Below are 22,329 nucleotides of genomic sequence, written 5' to 3' on the forward strand. Positions count from 1 at the left end.
GTTGTATCTGCATCTTCTAATCTGTTCCATTGATCCTCAGGTCTGTTTTCCTTGCCTGCTGATTTTGCCACAATAGCTTTGTAGTATAATTTCAAGTCAGCGATTGTGATGCCTTCTGCCTTGCTTTTGCTGCCCAGGATTGTCTATGCTCTTCTAGGTCTCTTCTGTTTCCAAACAAATTTTAGGAATGTTTTCTCTATATTTGCGGTGTATATTAATGGTAGTTTGACCAGGATTGCATTAAATCTGCATTATCAGTTTTGGGAGTATGGCCAATTTCACTATGTTGGTTCTTCCTACCCAAAAGCAAGGGCTATCTTTCCATTTTCTGATATCCTGTTTAATCTCCTTTTTGTAGAGTATTATAGTTTTCAGTGTATACATCTTTTGCATCCTCTGTTAAATTGCTTCTTAAGTATTTCATTTATTTGGATGCTATTGTGAAAGGTGTTATTTCCATAATTTCTCACTCAGAGAATCTGTTGTTTATGTACACGAATGCTAAAGATTTCTGAATGCTAATTTTATAGTCAGCGAAGCTGCTTAATTTGCTTATTAACTCTGATAGCCCTTTGGTGGAGTTTTTGGGGTCTTCTATGTAGAGTATTATGTCATTGACAAGTAATGATAATTTAACTTCTTCCTTTCCTATCCTTATTCCTTTTATTTCTCTCTCTTGTCTGATTGCCCTGGCTAGTGTTTCCTGCACTATATTGAATAGGAGTGGTAATAATGGACATCCTCGTCTTGTTCCTGATTTTACAGTGAAATTCCTCAGTTCTTTAAGAATGTCTTAATTATCTTGGTTATTCTTCTATCTTTTCTCCTTGGTATAAATTCAAGTCTGAAATTGACAGGTTCCTCAAAAAAAAAAAAAAAAACCCACACAGGTTCTTTTCAATGGTATGAAATCTCTATTAGCAACTTAGAAAACGTATCTTTTCTGTACTGATTCTTTTTTAATACCATTTAATAAATGTTTATGTTATTCTTACAAATGTCTTGATTATGGTATTTTTTACATACAGTTGATTCTATTTGCTAATATTTTATATAAATTTTTACATTTATGTCATAAGTCATATCAATCCATAACTTGCCTCCATTTACTTATCTGTTTAGGCATTATGGTTATAGTGGTCTTGCAGGAAAGACTGGACAGTGCGTTTCTACACTTTGGAAATACTTTTAATTCTGTTTTTTTGATAGTTTTCTAAAACTATCTGGTTTCCTAGGCTTCATTATGAGAAAAACTTTAATTATTGATACAATTTCTTTGTTTAGGTATTACTGGTTTCTTCCTGATATAACTAGGTACGTTATATGTTTATAGAAATCCATATTTTAGGGGCTGGGGATTTAGCTCAGCAGCATAAGCACCTCCCTTGCAAGCAGGTGGTCGTGAGTTCGATCCCCGGTACCGATAAAAAAGATACAAAAAAAAAAAAAAAGAAATTCATATTTTACATATTTTTGAAATTTTTTGGCAAAAAACTATTCATAACGTTTAGTCTTTTCAGAATTTCTGGTGCATATATTTGCAAACATAACTTATTTACATCTAGTTTCATTTTTTCCCACAATTTCTCCAGAAGCTTGTGTTTTCCAACAACCAACTTTTGGCTTTTTGATCCTATTTCTGTGACTTTATTATTTAGGTATGCTGCTGCCTTTATTACCTCTTTCTTCTATCTTCTTTGAGATTAATTTTGTTTCTCTCCCTTAACTTAACTAGACTATTAGTTTTCAACTTTTATTTCAAAAGTAAGTAATGAAAGTCTAAAGATGATAAAATACTGCTTAAGTGCCACCTTAGAAACAGTATATAAGTTTAATATTTTCAAGCCAAAATATCCTTCAAAAAGGAACTCCGCTGCACTGCTGGTGGGAGTGCAGACTGGTGCAGCCATTGTAGAGGTCAGTCTGGAGATTTCTCAAAAAGCTGGGATTGGAAGTCCCACTTGACCCAGCTATTCCACTTCTAGGCATATTCCCAGAAGAACTGAAAACATCATACCACAGTGATATATGTGCACCCATGTTTATAGCAGCACAATTTGTAATAACCAGATCTTGGAAACAACCTGTGTCCATCAACTGAAGAATGGATAAAAAAGATGTGGTATTTTTATACAATGGAGTACTACTCAGCTATAAAGAATGATCACATTGAGATATTTATAAATAAATGGACACAACTTAAGACCATACTCACTAGCAAAATAAATCAAACTCACATTTATAAATAACGAATAGTCTCTCTAGTGTAAGAAGTGGTAAGAGTTCATAAGAGTTTTTAGTAATCATGATTCCCCATTACATTGCTCTGAAGCCTTATAATGTCTACATGCATTAGTTGGAATGGTTTTATCCCAGTTTGTTTGATTTTATTATCTGTGATAGTATAAACAGCTATTTTAAAGAAAAGAAGAGATTAGAATAGTCAGAGCTGATTTAGTATCATTTTACTCTGAAGTCCTACTATGCTTTTGTTTTTCTATTGCCTTTGGTTCTATACTATTGTATCTTATTGGATATTATTATGTGTGATAATATAAACATATTTTCTATGGAAAATGAGATAATATAGTAGCCATTGTTCGTTCTCTGCTATTTGGTTCTGAAAGACTGTAATGCTTTCATTCTCTTGAATGGTTTTATACTCTTTTGTTATGTTTGATACTATCATATATGAAGCTATGCTCATCTATTTCAAAGAAAGAGACACTATGGCAGTTACTGTTAATTATGGGTTGTCTTGTGGTAAAATGCTGTGTTACTTGCATTGTTCTGATCTGATCTGCTTTGTTAGGTCCTCTTTTGTCTTAATCTCTTTAAAATAAAAACAAATTTTTTAAAAATCCTTCAATTTCCATTTATAATTTCCTCTTTGAACCATAAGTCAGAAGTGTACGTTAGTCTACAATATTTTGTTACAGCAGTTCAACCAATGAATATACTTTGACCTATTCTGTAGCTTGTTTAAAATTTGCATTATTCCTAAAGCCACCAAAAAGAATATCCTTAGAACAAGAGAAAAACCCTCATTTTCCTGGGTGAATGTGACTTTAGAAGCAGAATCTTATACGATACATATTCCAAGGTCAAAATTCTATCTTATTTTCATGTTTTAGTTTTTCATTTCCTAAGGAAAGCCTTTGTGTTGGAAAGGTTCTTACAAAAGAAATTCTGAACAGATAGAAAGGAAGAATATGCTAATTTATTTTCCCATAAGAAATAAGTATTTCTGAGTGAATAGATGGATACAAAAGGAGATGCAACAACAATAAAGCTTTATGAAGAAACTTTTTTAGTAATGTGAAGGATGAAGACATTCACAAGAATAGTACCGTAATGTAATCATCCTTTGGAAAGTACCTGGACTTCAGGCGTTACGCTTCCATTCTGTGAAATAAAGCATTAAGTCTCTAAGAGTCTGGCTCACTAAAAGTTGACCTGACTTCCCTGGACAATAAAGATGAAACTGGATCTCTGTGTTCTATTTAAATCAGTGATTTAAATAGAATTTAAATCCTGTTAGCCAGCAGAGCTTTGCAATTACCCTCATATCCAGTCACATGTGGTTAAACAACCTGATGAGTATCCTAGATGCTTAATCTTGAAACCAGTTCAATTGATGCATTAAAAAAATGAGGAGAAAAAGCACTACCCACACCCTTGGCTCCTTATCTCTGGATTTAACTCTTTACTGCTGTCCACTGCCACTGCGGCTCTACAAGAAAAAGTATTCTAACATTCCCAGCATACCTGTGGATACGTATCTCTAATGTAGAAGATTAAACTCCAAAATTGACAGTGAGATGAAGAGCTTACCTTTGAAGAATTAACTCTGCTTGTTTTTCAGAAATAGTGAGACCCAGTATCTGGAGAGACTGAACAATTTCTGAAGCTTCAATCTTTCCTTTAAAAATACAAAAACAGTATAAACTCAGAATTGAAAGAAGCTTAGGAAATGTGAATTTCAAATCTCATTTAAGAGAAAGCTTTGAAATGATTAAGGCAAAAATTATGCATTTGTTTAGCTACATATTGCAACAACAATATGCAAAACAATAAATACATGCGTCAAGGCAAGAGATACAGCTCAGCAGCACAGCACCTGTCTGGTAAGCGTGAGGTAGTGAGTTTGATTCCTGATACCAAAATAAATAAATAAGTCAATATGCACACTGTATTCCAGTAATCATAATAACCTTGTAGAAAATAATATTCCTTTAAAGAGGTAAGAGCTCAAGTAGTCTACTGGGTGAGAGACTCAAAACAAGCCCAACAGAGATTCAAATCAAAATCTGACTTTGAGGTGAATTCAATTAACCTAGGATGTACTCATTTTAAAAGCATCTACTTTTAGATTTTAATAAATGATAAGGTGGTCTCTATGAGTAAAGTTATATGACTGTAGGTTTTCTCCACTAAGAGTATGAACTCCACATAAAGTAGAAAAGAAGAAATGGGGCTAAAGAGCACACACACTTCTCTGATAAACCTGGCAGCAAAAAATGGAGCAAAGAGAAAAGGGCAATGGAAGAGAAAATGTGTAGTATTAGGGAAATCAGATCACATCTGTGGAGAGGAGAGCAAGCAGAAGGAAGAGACGGTAAGCAAAGTACAAGCAATAAATGTAAACAGCTCAGCACGTCAGTGGAGCAGCTCACAGGACTTGCTTATATGAACTCAGATGAAGCAAAACAAAATGAGAGAGTCACCCAAGCAGGACTAACAGCTTTTCTCAGGAAAAAAAGACAAACATTACTGTTAGTGAAGGGTGAAAAGAATGACTTCATCTAGAAAAGGGATCTCAAAGAAATGACAGAATTCAGACACAATCCTACTGGGGAAAGGAAAACATCATGAGAATCTGGCTGTGTTGGTTACTTTTCTCTCACTGCTGAGACAAAATACCCATTGCCCAAAATAAAGACAGAAAGAATTACTTAGTTCACAGTTTGTGGAGGTTTCAGTGCATACTCAGCTGGCTCTAAGGCAAAGCGGTACACGGCAGAGGAGCGACAGTTCATGGTGATGGAAAATAGCAACAGCAACAAGAGTAAAAAGGAGAAGAAAGAGAATTAAGCTGCTCTCCCTTCCTTGCACTGTATGCAGGCCACCCGCCCCTTGCAAGGTGTAGCACTCATACTCATAATCCCCGCACTAGACAATGAATCAATCACAAACTCTAGAAGCCTGCCTCCAGGACTGAATGAGGCTTTGTGAGGATAACTGGACACAAACCATAACACTGGCCCATGCAAAGACAGTTGGAGGAATCAACTGTAGTGATAAAATTCTTCAAATACCACTCTGTATGTTCCTTTTTACAACCATACTCTTAAAAGATTTTCATTCAGTTCTTGGTATTCAAAGTAGCTATATTTTATAAAGTCATTACAAACACTTAATTATAAATATCTGAACCACTGCTCTTACAGGAAACACACAGCGAAGTTCCTGGAAACTTCAGATCATATTTTCATCAACTGATCAATATCTGAACTTGTCTCATGTGCATTTCTGACTCTGAAAATTCTCTGACTCTGAATATTCACAAGTAGGAAAGGAGTTTGGTGCTGTTATGATTTAATAAACTTCTCATCATATCAAAGGTTGCCTCTACAGATGGGGGCTTTATACCTGTTCCATTACTCCTACAATGTTTTAAGATACCTCAACTTAACACACACTGTTGATTCACTAACACTGAACCTGGCAAAGCGTTTCTGATGTTTCATCTACACTACGGCCTTCTGGTATTTAGGAACACTACATACAACATTTTTTTTTTTTTATCGGTACCGGGGATCGAACTCACGACCGCCTGCTTGCAAGGCAGGTGCTTATGCCGCTGAGCTAAATCCCCAGCCCCCTACATACAACATTTTAAAAAGCAAAGTTATCTTCCCAAAAGAAGTACAAAATGAAAACAAACAACAACCAAATCATAGCACAAGACAGAACTCAAAAAGGACACTAGTTTACATTCTGCAAGCTAACCTAAGAAGGCAAAATGTCACTGTCTTCCACCTTAGCTAGGAATGTGCATATGGCACAATGTTTTGTTCCCTTGTATAGGTTCATGAATGGGTGGGAAACATTGTGAATATACATTTTAGGGTACCTTTCAATGTTAAATTTTAGCAAGCAAGCAGCAAATCTACAGAGTTCACAAATAATAAGGATCAACTGTATTTGCTTTGCTTCAAGAACCTTGATAAAAATATGTACCTATAATAAATTATTTCAAAATATACAAAAAAATTACATGGCCATTGTTGACATTTACTACACAGGTATCATTAAAATTTTGCCTTTATTCCCTATAATTCTCTTAGAATTTTCTGAAATAAACAATTTATATATTAGAATGATTAGCCACTGTTATGGGTTGTGTCTGGATGTCCCCCAGACCCTCATGCAGTCATGGAGGAGACAAGCATTTTGATAGTGGCAGAATCTAGAATTTGTGAATGGTTTGTGGCCCAATACTCTGATTAAGGGTGTGAGTGCTACACCCCTCCCCCCCCAGGGCAGGTAGCCTGCATACAATATAAAGGACAGAAAACGTATTGTGTCTCCCTTTTGCACTTGTTGCTTTTGCTGTTTTCTGCCGCCATGCACTGCTGTGTACACCCTGCCTGAGAGCCAGCAGATTATGGACTGAAACTTCTACAAACTGTAAGCTAAACAAACCTTTCCCCCTTTAACTTTGGGTGTCAGGTATTTGTCTCAGCAATGAGAAAAATAACTAAGACAGCCACTAATTATCTGGCAGTTGATCCTGAGCTAGACATAGCTCTCAGATTACTTTTTTTCTCTATAACTGAACAATTAAACTATTGTCCCAGGTTGGGACAAAACTTCCCAACAAGGAAGGAAAGTTCATTGAAAGAAGTGAATTTTGCCTGAAAACTAGACTTGGGAACATACAATGTTCAGTTTATTAGAGGCCACAAAAGTTCTAATACTACAACAAGCTCTTCCTGTCATAGATCAGAATCATTACCAAAGAGTTTTGCTGTTTGTTTGTTTGTTTGTTTGAACTGAAGTTTATGCTCAGTATAAACCAAGAGGTGGAAAGCTATAATTTTGAAGCCAAATAAAGCCTCATGTCTTTGTAAGTGAAGTCTGTTAGACCCAGCCATGCCCATTGTTTACATATTGTCCTGACTGATATAAAAACCATATACTTTCTCTTAACCTACTTGTTCACCTTGTTTCTAAAATAACAAACTATAAATGGAATGACTCTGAATATTCACAAGTAGGAAAGGAGTTTGGTGCTGTTATGACTTAATAAACTTCTCATCTTATCAAAGGTTGCCTCTAGAGATGGGGGCTTTATAACTCTTCCATTTCTCCTACTATGAGCTTTGGGTTCTTCTTGCCCTACATACCTGGCATTCTTAATGCTCTTCCCTACAGGAGCCACACACCCAGTTAGAAAGTTACATACTCAAATGTGCACATGCTATTTTTTTTCTAATTTTCAGAATCAGAGAATATGTTCTCTAAAATAATTTTTTCAAAAAGATCACCAAATGTAAAATAATCTTAAAAGTTTAAAATGTTAGAATATACAATACATGTCTACAGATAAACAACATAAATACCATTTCTGAGAGGGCAAGGAAACATACTTATATTTAACTCATAGCTTAGGCAAATCAGCATAATGTTCCATAGTTAACACTGTGTGATTTTGCTTAATTATAGTAGACAAAGTTATTTATAGATTTTCTTCACTGAAAGTATGAACTCTATAAAAATTACATTGCTAAAATAAATATTAACACAAGCAATAATTATCATCTACAAAACACACATAATTTTAGACTCTTAGAAGCATAAGAAATATTTCTTCAAAGCTGATGAATAAATAAAAGAAAAACACACCATCATTATTTTTGTCCAAACTCTTAAATGCCAATTTCATTTTTTTCTCATGGTCCTTAAGGTACTTCATAAATTCTTCAAAATCCAGCTTCCCATCTTTGTTGATGTCTCCAGTTGTAAAAATTTTCTACAAAAAAAAATGCAGATATTTATTGTCATCATGGGCAACAGTACTACATTAATTGTATACATAGTTCAAGCAGATTGGCTGTCTTCCTGAAAGACCACCTTTCAACCAGATACATTCATCATCCATCATGGCAAATCTGTAATAAAAGTATTCTACTGCAAAAGACTCCAGATCTTGTATTACATTTTCAGTTAGAAAAATAATTATTTCTAGAAAACACAACATCTTTAGCACTATTCATATCCTAAATTTCTAGACAAATACTTGATAAACCGTAAGATGGAAATCAAACACTTATTTTAGCATAATGTCTAACACAGTGTTTTTCCTCTTAATTCCCAAAATTAGGAGATCTCTGGACCGTATCTTTAAAAGTCTAATGTTTAAAAAAAAAAAAAAAAAAAAAAAACATATCTCTGCAACTTTTCTCATGCTAAGTAAAGAAAGTTACAATCACCAAATGACTTCAATTTACCAAAAGTATGCGAGGCTAAGATTTCTCTTTTGAATTTTCTTGTATGTTTCTCTGTGGAAATAAATGAAAACCAGCCAAACAAGAGAACCAAAAGCTATTTACCATGAAAATTTACTATAGCAAGGTAGTCAGCCACTGTCACTAGCATTTTGACAGACTTAATGGGGAGCAGAATCCTGGGAAGCTACACAGTAGGAAAAGGGAGGTTTCAGATGTGCCTAAGGTGGAGGCTGCTGCCTGGAGAAGCTGTATGCTAATTACAAAGCAAGCATCTGCATGACTGTGGCTGTGCATTCTGCTTTCTTTGGCCCTAAAATTGAAGTGAACTCAAAACGTAGAAAACCTGTCAGTGTGAATTTTAGGAGTCTTTAACTTATTAAGCAAGCCCTTGTCATTTTAAGTCTGATTGTTAAAAAGTTACTGCCTAGGTTCCTCGACTGTCGTGCGAGACAGCAACCTAACTTCCTGAAGCCTAACATAGCAGGCTGGATCCCTGGGCTGTTTATGCTAGATAAGGGGCTGGGTCTGGGACAGGTTGCCACAGGTTGTGGGCCAAAGTTGTATTTTTAGTTATAGGCCAGTCATTGCCCATTTGTACATTCATCTCACACTTTTGTTAGTAAATGATGGAGACCACTACAAAATGGTTCTGAGCAAGATTTAAAGTTAACTAATCAGCTTTCTATGTTTACTTGTGAGTGTGTCCCAGGCCTAAGCCCCTTGTCTGATGATGGGCAGCAGATTCACGGTAAGTGAACCCTCCATGAGTCACAATCCTGGATGAGGCCTGTGATGACAGTAATTCCTCAAAGGACAAGATAAGACATAGTTAAGGACACGTGGCTCCAACTCCAATTAACTAGATAGAGACTGCAGTTGCAGGCAACTCATTTTGGCTTTCTGAGTCTTGCCACAAATCTCAACCTGGAGATAAGATAGTTCTCCTAAATCAGCATAACTTACTACTTGGAGAAGTCTTTGAACTGACTCCCAGGGCCCTGCTCAGTTTCCTGCACTTTCGTCAATATCCAGTCCCTTTGTCTGAAAACTAAATACCTGACACCCAGAGAAGTTCTTTGTCTCAGGCCCCAGAATGTTGAACTCTGTCAGAGGTTTCTGATCCTCTTGGCACCCTAAAATCTACCATTTGTCTCTTTTACTTATGCCTCTGCAGTCCACTCCTTTGGGAGGTTGCAAGCCTGATCACTCCACGATAAAAAGAAAATAAAGTATCAACTGAAAAAACCTGTTAGTTATCAAGAAAAAGATTTTTTACATCTCAACACTATAAAAATGTTTCTTTGTTTAAAAAATCAATTTCTGTCTATATGAATGCATTTCCTGCTACAACAGCCAGAAATATGTGACAAATGACCTCACTTGACTACTATGGAGACATATTGGCTTAAACAATAAACATTATTTGTTACAGTTCTCAAAGCTGAAGTCCTACATCAAGAAATTATCAGATTCAGTTTTGTTGAGGGCTCATTTTCTGGTTCTTCTCACTGTCTTCACTTAGTGAGAGAGATGAGGGAGCTCTCTGTGGTCTTATAATCTATCCTCTGATCTAATCACCTACCAAAATCCCACCACGGAATACCATTACACCAAGAGTTTGCATCACAGATGACGAGTATAAATAGCCCACTACAGTAGGTTTCTCAGTTCAAGGTCCTATACCATCTGTGATTCTACAGAAAACACTGTAAGAGTGGTCCCTATGAAAGTTTGACAAACAACTTAGTTTGAGGAGGAAAAATCTGGAACCTGATGAACTGAAAAGATAAGTTGAATATGTATATCTAACATGAAACCACACAGCTGTTACATTATACTAAAATCTATTAGTGGCTTTAAAAAAGTGAAAACAAATGTTCACAGTGAAGATTCTCTTCTTTTGTATGAAAAGAAAGTGAATATGTCCGGATTCCTGCACCAGGTACACAGCCTGTCCAGTTCACAATAAATAAGAGGTAGAAGCTGGTACATAGCCAAGGAAGTCATTGGTCATATCACAAAGTCCACATGTCCATTCTCTGTGATTATAACAAAATAGCTAAGACCTAGTAATTTGTAAAGAGAAAGTTTGACTTGTGATTCTGAAGTCTGGGAAGTTCAAGAACATGGTGTCACGATTCAAGAGAAGTCATTATCTCGGTAGATGTAAACTGACACAATTAGTAGGAGGCAGTGTAGCTTTTACACAATGGAGACAAAGTGATACAGATGGAACTGAAGAGATCCACAGGGGTGCAGCCTGATTCTCCCTTTTCTCCCTTGGCCACGCCTAGGAATGAGCACATGCAGCAATATCAGCCTGGGAAGCTCAGACCCCTCAGGAATGAAGACAGAGAGACTCACAGAGATTATAGCTTAGAGTGAAGGGGACTGACAGTAGTCAAGAAAGGAAATGAGCACCAGTTGTGACCAACTGAAGCAACAGAGACTGTAGCTCTTCCTAATGCCTTCCCTTAGTAAGAGAGACCAAGAACCGCAAAGGAGTTCTTTCTTGAAGCTCTGTAAGAAGCAAATCTTTCTCACACATGTCCTCTCAATGGTGGCAAGGATGTTAAGCAGCTCAGCTCAGCCTCCATAAAACCTGGCTGCAGAAGGAAGGAAGGAAGCAGAGCTGGAGGACAACCCACCCCGCCACACCTTGGGAACTTTGACCCACTGCAGCTCCTACCGGTGGTCCTTATTCAAAATAACAATTACATTCTCTCTAGCCATAAAAAAAAGTGCATGCATTTTTTCTAAATTGAAACAATACAAAAGATGTAAAGAAAAAAGTAGAAAAGTAATTCTAACTCTTATTCCATCCAAAAATAACCATCACTAATCTTTTACAGAAGAGTATGCCAGTTTAAAAAAGAATCCTGGAAATGATAAATAATGCCTAGCCATGAGCACATGGAGTGACATTACATGTATAAATAAAATATATTTTGTACAAACACAAAGAAATGAAGGAATTTACATATAGTACAAACATATACTTATATATATATATATAACTATATTACCTATATTACCCACATATACCTATATATGCCTATATTACAGTAAGAAATGTCATCGTGTTTTATGTGTTTACATGCAATTTTATATAACTTATGAATCTTGGTTAACTAAGACTTTTTAAATTCCTAGTTTTACTAGCTAACTCCTTTTTCTTAAAAACTGTACCAGAACTTTGTGTATTTTATTCATATTTTTAAAATATATTCGAAATATGTATCATGGAATTTAAAAGCCCACTCTTAAATGTTTTATGAGTCAAAGATGAAATTATATTGTAAATTAGAAAACATCTGGAATTAAATAACAAAATTAAGTAATTCCCCCCAAATACTTGAGAGATGTGCTAAAGAAATTATTAAAGGATATTATATCTTCAAATTAACAATTTATGTATTCGATTCAAAAAATTAGAAAAAGACCAAATGGGTAAACTCAAAGTGGAAGGAAATAAACAGAAATTAGAGATAATGGGCAAAGTCTGACTTAAAAACAGGAAACTGAATAGGCCTATAATACTAAATATATTGTCAGTGGAGTTTCAATATGCAAGTACAGAGCAGTTGCTTGCCCTCACAGTAACGCAATCCACTTTCCCTCTGAGCAGAGAATGCCACAGCTGTCCTCTTGCACTTTGGTAGTGCTGGAGGCGATCCAAATACTATTGTATCCCCACCCAGCTAAGGGGAATGATATGGGATACAATTAAAATGACTCAGAGAAAAATTACTCAGCAGCAGGTCAACCTTAAAAATTACTCAGCAACAGGTCAACCTTTCAGATCAACTTGTGTATGCTGGTCATCAATTTAAGAATGTCTTCTTTCTTCGTTTAGGTTTTTTATGGTTGTTCGTTTCACAATAGGGTCTCACTACGTACTTCAGGCTGACCTTGAACCCCTTTACGAAGCCCACGTTGATCTCAAACACGCTGCGATCTTCCTGCCTCAGCCTCCCCAGTGCTGGCATTACAGGCATGCGCTAGCAAGCTCGGCCAAGAATGTCTTAAATAGTGAAATGTCGCCACTTCTCAACATGAACTACTGATTTTCAAATAGTTTTGAAACAGTAAACAACTTGAGCTGTGAAACAAAGCAACTTCAAAGAGATACAAAGTATGGTCTACAGAACTAAGAGATACAAAGTATCATCTACAGAACTTGGAACGCACTGAAATCTGACAGCTAAAAAAATGTTAAAATGTTTGCCGAGGCACAAAAAGGGTTTCAAATTTTAACAGGGCCACCGGCCACAACTTTCTCAACACTAATTTGAAGTGGAAAAGCACCCGCAGCCTCTCGGATCCAGTCCAGCTGGACCCCTGGCGCGGGCGGCCATCTCGGCGCCTGGCTCCTGCGTCTGGGGCTCCGGGTGCCCGCGCCCACCGCGCCCCGCAGCGACCCACCTCCTCGGCGTCCTGGCCCAGCGGGATGCCCAGGCTTTGGAGCCCCTGCTGCAGCTCGCCGATGTCCACCACGCCGTCCCCGTTGCGGTCCAGGGCCCGGAAGAGGCTCTCGTAGCGCGTGGGCGGCTCCGCATCCTGGCAGGCGGCCCGGGGCAGCGCGGAGCCCCGCAGCCAGCGCAGCATGTTCCCGCAGCCCGCGGCCACCGAGGAAGTGGGCCGCGCCGCAGAGGCCGGGCCGGGCGGGGTGGTGGGGCGGGGCCCAGGTCGGGGCTGCGGCTTCCGAGCCGCTGCGCAGCGCGAGGCCGCGGGGCCGGCCCTTGGGGAGTGGCCGCCAGCTCTGCTGGGGCGGGGTGGCGGTGCCCGGCGGCGGGCAGGGCAGGCTCCGGCAGGAAACGGGTGGCTGTGCGGAGGACCCGGGTTCCGAGGGAAGAGCTCTGCTCCATCCCGCATCTTCTAGGGGGGAGCAAGTCCCCAGAAAGAGGGGGGCCTCAGCTGCAGGGTCAGCGGCTTGGGCACCGGAGAGTGCCTAAACTGCCGGTCACTCCTCCTACGACCCTGCGACTGCAGCCTGGGCGAACCGCCAGAGTGGTTCTCCCCGCGCGCACCCCGGACTCCCGCTCCGCCGGTCTCGCAGGACCTCGAACTTGTTCGTGCAATGCCAGAAATTATACATCCCTGGAGTTTTGTATTAGCGAAAAAGAGGCGGAAGTGGTTAGTTGTACACCTAAGGTAGAAATCTGCTTAAGGTAAAGAGTTAGATGGTAAAACATCTCTGCGATTTAAAAGGAGCAGGAGGCTTTTGCAAAAAAAAGGGGGGGGGGTCTGCTTTAGCAAACAGTATGGTGATGTGATCTCCGTGATAAACCCCTGTCGCTCCAGCCCACAGCTGGGTTTAAGAAAAGTCTCAGGCCCCTCCCTATGGGTGGTTCTGACTGATTACCCGGTGAGTCAGAATTTCCTTCCGTGAAGCATGCGCTGTTGGAAGAGGCACTGGGCTGGGGATGGAGCTCAGTGCTACAGCTGGCCCATCGCAGGCCTAGAATGCCTAGAGGCCTTGGTTCAGTTTCCAGTATGAGAGGGGAGGAGTGAACACTTTATCTACAGACCAAACACCGGGGCTCTAATCCGGCAGCTATGTAGCTGCTCATCCACAAAATTAAAATATGAATAACTGCCTCACAACAAAACTACATATTGTGTGTGAAAGGTCTTTAAAGCAACAATCTAGTAAATTGTGATCACTTTAGTACAAATACTATGTTCCTCTTGTCTGTAGAAGCAAAGATATCAATGAATTTATAGATTAGAGAAGTATTCTAAATCACTAAACAGTTCCAACAAAGCTAGGAATGCAGATCCTGAATTTACCTACTCTCACAGGGTTTTATATGACATAATGTGGGCCCGGGGATATAGCTCAGCACACAGGACCTGCCTAGCAAGTGCAAGGTCTTGAGTTCGATTCATAGTACCAAAGAAATAAAAGAAAAAAAAAAAGAAAAGACATAATGTGTATATATATGTAGGGTTTACAGTTAGGGAGGGACAGCCTGTTTTAGTGAAATCATGATGAAACCAATGTATCTGCTTATATTACTCCCAACTTCCAATCTTTGTTAAGGATTTGCCCCTTCCTTTGGAACACCCTTCAAACTTCAAAACTTCTTTATCTGTCCTTGAAAACTTCTTTTAACCCCCTACTATGTATTTAGGAAAAGCTGCTCGCCAAACCCAGAAACAACCAAAATGTATTAGAAGAGCTGAGTTTATAAGAAGCGTTTTGCAGTCATACAATAATTAAAAGGAATGAAATACTGAAACATTCAAATGCACTGTGCAATGTTCTAGAGGAGCCAAAACTGTAAGGATAGAAAACAGATCAGTAGTTGCTAGGGCATGGGAGCCCAAGAGGGATAGATTACAAAGGAGCGCTTAAAAGCTGTAAGGGGTGACAGAACTGTCCTATCCGGAGTAGGGGACAACGACTGTATCAGAAACTTACAATCTTGGCTATGACAGGTGTACTCTACATATAGTATCTCAATAAATCTGATTTTTAAAATCTTGGTGAACTTTTATACTGATTTCCATAGTAGTTGTCCTAGTTTACAGATCCACCAACAATGGAAAAATATTTCTTTTTCCTTCCACAACTGTGTCCTTCATGATCACTATTCTTAATAAAGATGAATTCTCAGTGTTATTTTGCTTTGCATTTCTTTAATGACCAAAGATGCTGAACATTTTTTTTCATGTACTTACGGGTCATTTGTGCTGCTTTTGAACATCTATATTCATTTCAGTTGCTTGCTTTTTAGTTGAATCTTTTTAAATGAAATAAGTCAGACACAGAAGATAAATATCACATGGTTTCTCTAATATGGAAAGCTCTTCCAGGCCCCCCCCCCACTCTTCTCTGCTTTCTTGCCACTATATATGAGCACCTTTCCTCTGCCATGCCATCCCACCATGGAGTCAATTAACTATGGACTGAAACTACTACAAACTGTGAGCCAAAATAAACCTTTCCTCCTTTATTTTGCAGGTATTGTGCAGTGTGACCCAGTGATGAAGAAAGTGACTAAAATAGATTTTGGTACCAAGAGTGAGGCTGTTGTGATGCTACCTGGCCAAGTGACCCAGAAACTTTTAGAAATAGTTTGCAAAAACCACAGAAAAGATCTGGAGATGTATGATGGAAAAGCAGCCTTAGGATGCTGTGAATACACTTTGATAAGGGATTCTGCTCAGAGCTCAGAAGATCAAAATCCTGACGGAAGTGCAGATGTTAAAGACCAATCCTAGGAATTTTCCATTGGCAGTCTGGCTCTGGGTCATGTGTGCTATACTTTGGCAGAAAATTTGTCTGCATTTTGCTTAGGTCCTGAGACTCTATGGGAGTCTGAGATTAAGAGTGGCAGACTATGGGGCTGGAGATTTAGCTCAGCGGCATAAGCGCCTGCCTTGCAAGCAGGCAGTCGTGAGTTCAATCCCTGGTACCAATAAAAACGAAAAAGGAAAAAAAAAAAAAGAGTGGCAGACTAACCTGCTAGAAAAATTTCAAGGCAGCCCAGCACTGAAGCTGTGGCATGGGTACTGTTAGCCAGCTTCCTTGAGAATCAAGAACAAAGGGTTTAGGTGAGTTATTTTAAACTTTTCAGTTTTTCCAGGAAAAACCCAGGAGCATGGAACATCTGAGAAAAGCCACAAAGTGAGCAAAGCCAGCTCAAGAGAGAAACCATGAGATCTACAACCACTTGCAATGCTGTAGGAATGAGGTTGCCCAAACCCTTTAGAGTTCATCTCTCTCCACATATTGCCTCAGCTGCTGGACACAAAACTACAGGAATTCATGTCTGCCCTGCTGGTTTTGATCTCACTCTAGTCTTACTCTATGTATTCCTGCATTCCTTCTTTTTGGAGTAGGAAGGTTTGCCCTTTACTTTTGTCTGTTGGCATTGTGTAACTTTCTTTTGATTTTTACAGGGCTTGCAGCTCACAGAGTGCCTTAAATCCCAGAGTGCCTTAAAGCCCAAATTTGGGCTTGGCCTTTCAGCAATGTTGAAACTATTAGGACCAATAAATACATAAAAAAAGGTTCTACAGTGCTGGCCACTAGCAAAATGCAAATTAAAACAACACTGAAATTCCATCTTACTCTAGAAAAAGTGACTCATTAGGAAATCAAATAACAATTGCTGATAAGGCTGAATGGGAAAAAGAAACCCTTCTAAATTGTTGGTGGGAATATAAACTAGTACAATCGCTATGGAAATCAGTATCAAGATTCCTCAAAAAACTAAAAGTAGAAACACCATTTGACCCAGCTATTCCCCTTCTAGATATTTTCCTGAATTTTAAAGATATATTACAGTGATATACACAAACCCATTTTTAAGGCAGCACAACTTATAATAGCTAAATATTGGAAGGAGCTTGTATGCCCATCAATAGATGAATGGATAGGAAAATATGATGTTTATACACAATAAACCATAATGAATAATAACTTCAAGTCATAGAAAAGTAGATCCACCTTAAAACCATAATTTTAAGTGAAATAAATCAGACACAGCTTAAATATTGCATGGTTACCTCTTTATGGGAAACCCAAAATATAAAGAGCAAAACAAAAGATATATAGTAAGATGTAGGTAGAATGATCTTTTCCAAATAAAAAGGACTTCAAGAGATGGAAAAGATAGGTGGAAGAGAAGAGAAGGGAATGAAAAAAAGAATTAAGATGTGTTGTGTACATGTACCAGTTCCCCATAAGTAATGTAATCATTATGTACAACAAACAAGTCCTAGTAAAAATAAAAAAATATATACTGATAATTTATATAAATATCATTCTTCCCTTTCTTTTTTCTTTACTCTTTTTTTCTTCTCTCCATTCTTTTCTCACCCTTTACCTTCTTCATTCTTCTATTCTTGATTCACCAGTTAAAAGCCACTAAACTGGCTGACTGAGGAAAACTGCTCAGTAGAAGCCAAAGCTCAAGGAAGGAAGGTGGCTGCGCAGGGCAGTGGTCATTCATGGGGTTGGAGATTAGTTACACAAAAGAAATGAAGCACATAAAAATACTAAGGATAATGAGAACTAGGCTTCTTGCTGACAGAAAAATGAGTTACAAATACCAAAAGGGTTACATTACAATTAACCGTTGCATTGTGACTACTGGCGATACAGGTATGAGTTTAAGCTTGCAAATATTTTCAGACACAAAAATATAAAGGTGTATAAATACAGTGTGTATACTCTTACATAATTTTCCAGGTCAGTCTACTAACAGGACCTATAAGGAGTAAATCCATGTACTATTAAGGACATTGAGGGTCAATTTTTCTTTCTAGATACCTTTCTCTAACAGGGACTAGAGGATTTTGAAGAAATAGTTGACTCTAAGGCAGAAGCAGCAAAGGTACAGCTAAATATAGAATATGTTGCTTTATTGGAAAGTAAGTGCTCAGAAAATGGGGATATATTTAAAGGACTTGGTCAGCCTAAAGGGGCTTTTACTGGTAAAGTCTATGAAAATTTGGGCATCAAAAATAGGTTGTTTTCACGTATTTTGTCCCATTAAGTAAAGCAGGAATCCATCAGTCCATACATATGTACATACAAATGAGGTGAGAAAATTACTCCCTGAAAGAGAATGCCAACTAATAAATGTTGATGGACTGATTAAAAACAAAATGTGACTCATGGTAACAGTAATTAATTCAGGCAAGAAATATTAATATTTATTCCAAAATAGGTTAAGGTTGTCTTGTTTCAAACTATACTGACAAAACATATATTACAAATGGCAAATAAACAAATTTATACCTAGAAAATATAATCTTACTCAAGTTTCCAAAGTTAATGCCACCAGTGACAGGACATACCAAGATCATGGAACACCTGATGATATGAAGCAAGATTATAGCATCACTTCTGTGACAGTCCACAACAAAATTCATAATCTGAATCTAATCACGAGGAAGCATAAGATATAACAAAACTGAGAATACTCTGCAGAAGACCTAACCTGTGACTTTCTTTTTTTTTTTTTTCTTTTTCATTTTTATCCATACCAGGGATCGAATTCACAACTGCCTGCTTGCAAGGCAGGCGCTCATGCCACTGAGCTAAATCCCCAGCCCCCTAACCTGTGACTTTAAAATATGCAAAGATTATGAAGGTCAAGGAATGATTGGGAACTATTTTAAATGAAGGACACTAAATCAACATGACAAGTATAGTATCCAAAGAATATTATTTGGACAGTAGGTAAAACTTGAATGGAACCTTCAAGTGAGCACATATGGTCTTCTTTGAATTGTGCTTGTAACTTTTTGTAAATTGACTTGTTATATTGACAAAGCTCCTGCACCTTCCTCAGATGATAACGTCTGGAGATTCCCTGTGATAAATTTTCCCTTTCAGTAGCAAACTAAGTAATACTGTTTGATCAAAACAAAAACACAGCACTTTATTTAATACATCAACATGGCACTTTATTTTAATATATCAACAGTGTGATACAGTAAAAAGTAGTCCAAGTGGTGATGGACAGAATGAACACCAGTTATTGTTGCCCAGCTTAATGGCCAGGAATGAAGGTCCAGCAGATAACTTTCCTCCCTGCTTTCTTTCCATTCTGATGCTTTCTGTGATACTACTAGCATCATGGAGGGAAGGTTAAGATTTATTAAGGAAGCTGGCATAAAGAGGGCTGCAAAAGTAAAGGATATCAATGGTTCATCTCTAACTCTAAAATCCCATTAGGAAAAAGGAAAGAGTATGCTGCAACAGAGTCCATGATTCATCTTTAGTTTGTGCTGCAATGTCTAGATGTCCCCCCAAAAGCTTCATGCAGTCATGGAGGCAGGCTTCTAGAGTTTGTGAATGACTCATGGTCCAATGCTGGGATTACGGGTGTGAGTGCTACATACAAGTGGGTGTGGCCTACATACAATATAAGAGACAGAGTCTTCTCTCTGTGCTCCTCCCCTTTCGCTCTCGGTGATTGCTGTTTTCCACCATTATGAACTGTTGCCCTCTGTCATGTGCCACTCTGCTCTGGAGCCAGCTGATTATGGACTGAAACCTCCACACACTTTAAGCTAAATAAACCCTTCCTTCCTTCATTTGGGGTGTCAGCTATTTTGGCCAAGCAATAAGGGAAAAGTAACCAAGACAGACTGAGAGGATCACATAGTAAGTCAGCATCAGTTTCAGAAACTCTGTGTATAATACCTTCAGGAATATTCTTTTGCTCATGAATGATTAAAATGAATTTCCTTAATACTCACATATAACTAATAACAAGAGGTTCTGTAAGAAACTCTTCTGTTGTCAACCAAAATATAAAGTAGACATAAGTAAATATTTCTGCCTATAAATTTTGTTCACTCAATTATTACATATTGAGTACTGATATTAGCCAAACACAGATCTCCATCTAGAAGAGACAGCAGCAAAGAAAATCAAGTAAAGTCTCTGTTCTTATGGAGCATATAATCTGATTCAGGGAGACAGTGAACAACTTAATCATACCTAAAGCATCCTATAACTATAAGAAACCTAGGTCATACAATTAGAAATAACATCAATAAAGTCACTCCCCTAACATTCATTTTAATAGTTACACTGTGCAGAGAGAAATTAACAGCAAACATTTCTTATTTTAAAGTTCTTATCACTCATTTTAAAAATTGAACTGAATTTTTGTTCTTTTCTTTCTTGCATGTCATTTTGCTGAGTTTAGACTTTCACCATTATAATCTAATCCACAACATTACTCATCCTCAAAGTCAACCTTCAAAAACCGGTCTTTACTAGACTCTAAAATTGGTATAAATTTTAAAACTTTCTTGGATGAAATAGGAAAAAAATAAGTTGTCTAACCTCATTCTCTCTCAATGTAGTATTGTTCTAAGGATGAGATGGTCATTCAAGACTTGTACTACTGTGAAAACAGCATTAAGTCTCCACCAGTGAACTGAATTTGAATTGTCCACTGTATGGATTTGGATAAATTACTTATTCTCTGAGTTGTAAAATGGTGATGACATATTTTAGAGAGAATTGAGAGAATTAAATGAGATAGCATATGCAAAAAACCTTGTATAGCCTCATTAAATTACAACTATCTATACCTTTTAGTTTACCATAAAATGAAGTTATAGTAAAACAGGTTCATTAAATTTGGATTAAAACTTAAGTAATGGTAAATCAATTCATAAAACAATAACACTTATTTCCCTCAGTCTTTGAGACATTTTTAGTTTCACCATTCTCATTGATTACTGTCTACCACACAGAAGAAAAAAACATAGAAACAATATCATTTTTTTGCATATAACTACTTGGTAGAGAGTTCCTATATCCATATTCTAGGCCAAAAGTTGGAAAATTTTTGAAGGAAGTGAAAAACAAAAATGCTAGGCTTGACTAATGTGTTGGCTAAGTAGTCATAAAGTTCAGACCTCAGATTTGCCTCTATGCAGGCCAGGTAATGCCTGGTTCCTTCCTTGCTAGATAACAGAATACTAGGGAAGGATCACCTTTGTATATTATATACATGATCTGAATCATTACATTGTTTCACTTTTTCTCTCAATTTATATAAAATATATCACTACCATTTTACAATGTAGACAAACTCAAAGAATAAGTAATTTATCCTAGTCCATATAGTTAATAATTCAAATTCAGTTCTACGGGTAGAAAGTTAATGGGAAACTAACTAATATAGTCATTCTTTATCTTTGGTTAATCTTACTCTTTTCTGTGATCTTTCTGTAATCTCATTTCCATAATCTACTCTGTAATATATTTTACCTATATAATAATCTTTAACATGCTACTAACCCTCCAGGAACATAAGACAGAATCTCATCAATGCACAGCACAAGCCTCGAGGTAACTCGAGAGAAGGCTGATCATTAAGTTCTAATGATATCTGAAAAGCAGGCTGAAGGGTGTCTTTGTGTGAAATTAAACTGCTCGCAATGCAGACCTTGTAGTATTGTCTATTTATTGCTTTATGTGGCTTTTAGACAGGATTTCTGGCATGTCTTCATGATTCATTCCAAATCTCAAGTTTCAGTGACAAATTGTAATTGCTTTTTCTGTGTTGAGACTCAAACCCAGGGTCTCACACACACAAAGCACGCACCGTACAACTGACCTCTATCACAAGCCCCTTTATAAGCATTTTACAAAAGGTTATACCTTAATTATTCTCAGTTTAAAAGAGCAGGAAGAGTATCAGTTAGATTTAGACTCAATCTAGGAGAACTGAGAGGCTGTACTCTAATGACAGTACATTAAATCATCACTTTAAGAATTTTTGTAAAAATACTCAAGCCAGCCAACACCATGGCTGAAACTAGGCCTTTTCCTGAAAGGAAGGCCCTCAAGGTGAAGGATGAGCACAATCCTCTGTGAGGAAGAAAGCACTGAGAAACCTCTTCAAAGCACTTACCCATTTAAATTTAATTTCCTTGTTTGAAAATCAAGGCTATCTCAACCTTCTAGTATGACTATTAGAATTAAGCAAGAGCATCTTTCAAGGTGCATTAAAAGACTGCCTGGCAGATAATAAGTACTTGATAAAATAAAATTTAACTTTCTAATTCTAAAAAAGACAAATTGGACTTGACTTCTGTACAATAATAAAAAAACCTAGAGGTCTGCCCACCCTAAAGAGAAGTTTTTACTTACAGCTATCATTTTATAACTAAATCTATCATGGTAACATACTAATTCATTTCCCCAGCTCTGCTATTTCCTCTTTCAATTGCTCTATCCTGTTGCAAATTTGTTTTCTTATACAACAGCAGGTCATTATTATGTACAGTTCAAAGTCTGTGTCATGATACTATTTATTTCCAT

The 22,329-nt window shown here is 37.5% G+C and overlaps 1 protein-coding gene across 2 annotated transcripts in view; it reads right to left on the reverse strand.

The window, feature by feature from the left end:
* The window catches only part of Slc25a24 (solute carrier family 25 member 24), a 48,229-nt gene extending 35,030 nt beyond the window's left edge, over positions 1–13,199 (reverse strand). Inside the window, exons 1-3 of one of the 2 annotated variants that reach the window (XM_063255235.1) lie at positions 12,942–13,199; positions 7,912–8,038; positions 3,835–3,922 (exon numbers count right to left, since the gene is read on the reverse strand). In XM_063255235.1, the coding sequence (XP_063111305.1) occupies positions 3,835–3,922; positions 7,912–8,038; positions 12,942–13,124 (398 nt within the window). In that variant the 5' untranslated portion in view covers positions 13,125–13,199. The remainder of the gene's footprint in view (positions 1–3,834; positions 3,923–7,911; positions 8,039–12,941) is intronic. The other variant, XM_063255226.1, reaches the window with a different exon arrangement.
* Between the last annotated feature and the right edge of the window lie 9,130 nt (positions 13,200–22,329).

Source organism: Cavia porcellus, unplaced genomic scaffold (genome assembly GCF_034190915.1).
Source record: "Cavia porcellus strain 051 isolate PalLab524CR breed Dunkin Hartley unplaced genomic scaffold, mCavPor4.1 scaffold_1, whole genome shotgun sequence".
Classification (NCBI taxonomy): domain Eukaryota; kingdom Metazoa; phylum Chordata; class Mammalia; order Rodentia; family Caviidae; genus Cavia; species Cavia porcellus.